General features: G+C 50.2%; 1 protein-coding gene across 1 annotated transcript in view; it reads left to right on the plus strand.

The window, feature by feature from the left end:
- myo1f (myosin IF) overlaps window positions 1-2,500 on the plus strand; it is a 53,468-nt gene that overhangs the window by 29,423 nt on the left and 21,545 nt on the right. Inside the window, exons 9-11 of the mRNA XM_063200711.1 lie at window positions 45-177; window positions 853-1,049; window positions 2,279-2,359. Coding sequence (XP_063056781.1) covers window positions 45-177; window positions 853-1,049; window positions 2,279-2,359 — 411 coding nt within the window. The remainder of the gene's footprint in view (window positions 1-44; window positions 178-852; window positions 1,050-2,278; window positions 2,360-2,500) is intronic.

Here is a 2,500-nt window from a genome sequence, read left to right on the forward strand (position 1 = left end):
GTGTGTGTCTGTGTGTCTGTGTGTCTTTGTGTGTGTGTGTGTAGGAAGCTATGGGTGTGATCGGGATCGTGGGGGAGGACCAGATGTGTGTGTTGCAGATCAGTGCTGGGATCCTGCACCTGGGAAACGTCTCATTTATAGAGCAGGGCAACTACGCACAAGTGGAGAGCACGGACCGTGAGTACACACACACACACACACACACACACACACACACACACACACACACACACACACACACACACACACACACACACACACACACACACACACACACACACACACACACACACACAATTGATCACCTCCACCCCCCCCTCTCCTCCAGTGTTGGAGTTCCCTGCCTACCTCTTGGGTATTGATGCTAATCGCATCACACACACACATGCACGAACACACACACACACACACACACGCAAACACACACACTTGTATGCAGGCACACACAAACACACACACGCACACACACATGCACCAACGCACACACAGGCACTCATGGACACGCATACACACACACACACATGCATGCAGGCACACACACACACACAAACACATACACACACACACACACACACACACACACACACACACACACACTCTCTTGATCATCTCCACCCCCCTCTCTCTTGCAGTGTTGGAGTTGCCTGCCTATCTGTTGGGTATACACAAACACACACACACACACTTGCACACATACTCTTGATCATCTCCACCTCTCTCTCCTCCAGTGTTGCACACAAACACGCACAGCCATGTGCTCACACGCACACACACACACACGCGCGCACACAGACACACACACTTTAGTCTATATATACAGTATATAATCTCCTTATACTGTGTGTATTTCAGTGTTGGAGTTCCCTGCCTACCTGCTGGGCATCGACTCGGCTCGGCTGCAGGAGAAGCTGACGAGCCGCAAGATGGACTCCAAGTGGGGTGGCAAGTCGGAGTCCATCAACGTCACGCTCAACCAGGAGCAGGCCAACTACACCCGGGACGCGCTGGCCAAGGCCTTGTACACACGCGTATTCGACTTCCTAGTGGAGGTGTGTACACACACACACACACACACACACACACACACACACACACACACACACACACACACACACACACACGCACATATACATACACACACACACACACACACAGACGCACACGCACATATACATACACACACACACACACACGCACACTCACACAAACACACACACACACGCACACTCACACAAACACACACACACACACACACTGACACACACACACACACACACACACACACACACACACACACACACACACACACACACACACACACACACACACACACACACCAGAGACGCCCTGGCCAAGGCCTTGTACACACGCGTATTTGACTACCTAGTGGAGGTGTGTACACACACACACACACACATACACACTCACATACACACACACACACACCTGGCCAAGACCCTGTACACACGCGTATTCGACTACCTAGTGGAGGTATGTACACACACACACCCACACACACACACACACACACCAGGGACGCCCTGGCCAAGGCCCTGTACACACACACACACATATATATATAGCTATATTTACGGGGGGTTATGCCTTTATTTGACAGGACAGTCTGAGATGGTGACAGGAAGCGAGTGGGACAGAGAGACGGGGTGGGACAGGGAAATTACCCCGTCCGGGGTCCCCGTGGGAATGCAAGCCCAAATGTGGGGGGCTTAGCGCACTAACAGTTCACAGTTCTATGAATCAAATGTCACTTCTCTTTGGAACAGTACTTGGCGAGTTACGATAACATAAAATCTTCGAAAAATAGGCGTTAGGTATACTAGCAAGGGCATCAAACTTTACTTTGATCAACGACCTCTGTGCTGGACTAACCTCTTAGTGCAGATGGGGTCGCCGGCGGACCTATTCACTACTTGCTGAGAATACTTAACTACATCATAACAGCATTGCTACTATGACGTGACACAGAGCCATAAGAAACATATGTAGACATATCCATTACCATTTTGGTGACCTGCATTCTCTTTCTCTTCTCTCTTCCTCTCTTCTTATCTCTCTCTCTCTCCACATCTCTCTTTTCTCTTCTCTCTTCCTGTCTCCCCTCTTCTCTCTCCTCTCTTCCTGTCTCCCCTCTTCTCTCTAACCTATTCACTCCTCATGTATCCCCTCTTCTCTCTTCATGTCTCCCCTAATCTGTCTTCTCTCTTCTCTCTTCTCTCTTCTTATCCCCCCCTCTTCTTATCTCCCTCTCTCTCCACAGGCCATTAATAAGGCCATGCAGAAGCCCCATGAGGAGTTCAGCATTGGAGTGCTCGACATCTACGGCTTCGAGATATTCCAGGTGAGATTGACATCTCGAGCAGTCTCATCTCGTCTTGTCTCGTCTCGTCTCATCTCATCTGCTCTAATCTCGTCTCGTCTCATCTCTTCTCCCCTCCTCCTCTCCTCTCCTCTCCTCTCGTTACGTCTCCTCTCATCTCAT

This window comes from Engraulis encrasicolus, chromosome 6 (assembly GCF_034702125.1).
Source record: "Engraulis encrasicolus isolate BLACKSEA-1 chromosome 6, IST_EnEncr_1.0, whole genome shotgun sequence".
NCBI classification, from domain to species: domain Eukaryota; kingdom Metazoa; phylum Chordata; class Actinopteri; order Clupeiformes; family Engraulidae; genus Engraulis; species Engraulis encrasicolus.